This window comes from Gregarina niphandrodes (genome assembly GCF_000223845.1).
Source record: "Gregarina niphandrodes unplaced genomic scaffold scaffold00019, whole genome shotgun sequence".
Taxonomy (NCBI): Eukaryota; Apicomplexa; class Conoidasida; order Eugregarinorida; family Gregarinidae; genus Gregarina; species Gregarina niphandrodes.
The window spans coordinates 113,919-115,317 of record NW_011645788.1 but is presented as its reverse complement, the minus strand read 5'-3'; the positions used below and the strand labels follow the sequence as shown (position 1 = coordinate 115,317).

General features: G+C 52.8%; 1 protein-coding gene across 1 annotated transcript; it reads left to right on the top strand.

Moving 5' to 3' along the window:
* Window positions 1–193: 193 nt before the first annotated feature.
* GNI_095400 (putative transmembrane protein) lies at window positions 194–623 on the top strand (the record flags this gene model as incomplete). Its single annotated transcript, XM_011132681.1, has 2 exons — window positions 194–308; window positions 397–623. 2 exons carry the CDS (start codon window positions 194–196, stop codon window positions 621–623), a joined length of 342 nt encoding a protein of 113 aa, XP_011130983.1.
* Window positions 624–1,399: the final 776 nt, after the last annotated feature.

The window sequence follows — 1,399 nt, the reverse complement described above, 5'->3', positions numbered from 1 at the left end:
TGACACGCCAGGGACCGCTGACACGCCAGGGGCCGCTGTCACGCCAGGGACCGCTGACACGCCAGGGACCGCCGTCACGCCAGGGACGACTGTCACGCCATCTCCAGGGCAAAAGACGGTCCTGTGTTGTTCGCAGGCGCGCTCTTGTTCATGGGTTCCCGGGCATTATTTATTTCTGAGGAATCAATTAACCATGTCCGGCCGAGACTACACCACCTTCAAGCATCTTTGTTACTCACTCATCGTGGCTGGCCTGGGCATGTGCTACGTGGCGCACGCTGCTGAGCACTGTCATCGTTATATCCCAGGTACGGCGAAACGCGGCTCCCTCCCCCCAATCCATCCTTAGAGGGCTGGCTACTCGGTTGAGCCCGCCAATAATATCTTGTATTTCAGGAACCCCTCTGGAAAGAATCTTCGATGCAGTTGTGACCTATCCTTTGTCTACTCGACTTTATTGTTCGGCTGCCACAGATGGCCTGTCAGAGCTTCGAGAAGTCTTAGCCATTGCCGAGTGGTCTATGATTGCAGTGACTGCTTGGAAGAGGAAATACTTAATTCTGGCCTTCACATTGGCCGTAATGCTTGCGTATGCCATAGGAATGACGGTCGCTGGATTCTGAGAAGAAGCCCAGCATGCCAACTTCGTGTATGCTGTCTCGTAGTAGGGCAACCGTACATCACACGCACCACGTTTAATCTACAGATCCAATGCAGCTCCTTCTACTGCATCAATTAGCCTCGTAGGCAGCAGCGTTCAACAGTGGTTGTCCGGTACGTGTAACACGTGCTCCCTGGTCCAAGTGAGACCTGCCGGGTCCGGTCTCTTTGGATACGCTTCCTCTTCTGTTTTGATCGCTGGTGTAGTTCCCGTCGCACATTTTACTGCCGTCGACTTCGTCGCTCTTTACGGTTTTAGTGAGCGAGGAGCTGTTCATATATACCGAGGAGTGCGGTGTTGTTCTTCACAGTAGATGCCCAACAACCGTGCCCAACAACCGTGCCCAACAACCGTACCCAACAACCGTACCCAACAACCGTGCCCAACAACCGTGCCCAACAACCGTACCCAACAACCGTATTTTGTAATATCCCAGTTGATGCAATGACTTCGGACAAGTTCGACGAGGCGACTCCAGTTTTAAGGACAACCCATATTAACTCCACGGTATAGAACATCTTCGACACCGATGATCTGAAAAGAGAAGTCCGGATCGGCGCTATTGAGACTGTGCTCTAGCGCCTGCACCATAGTCTTTCGCGTGGTATGTCGTCTCCTTCCCGCGCATAGCGCCAAGCCGTTGACATCGCAGGATTGTCCACGGCCTGAAAACGATTCCACTGCGGACCATGCATGGTTGGGCAATATCTGATTGTAAAATTCCTTCTGAGATGGATG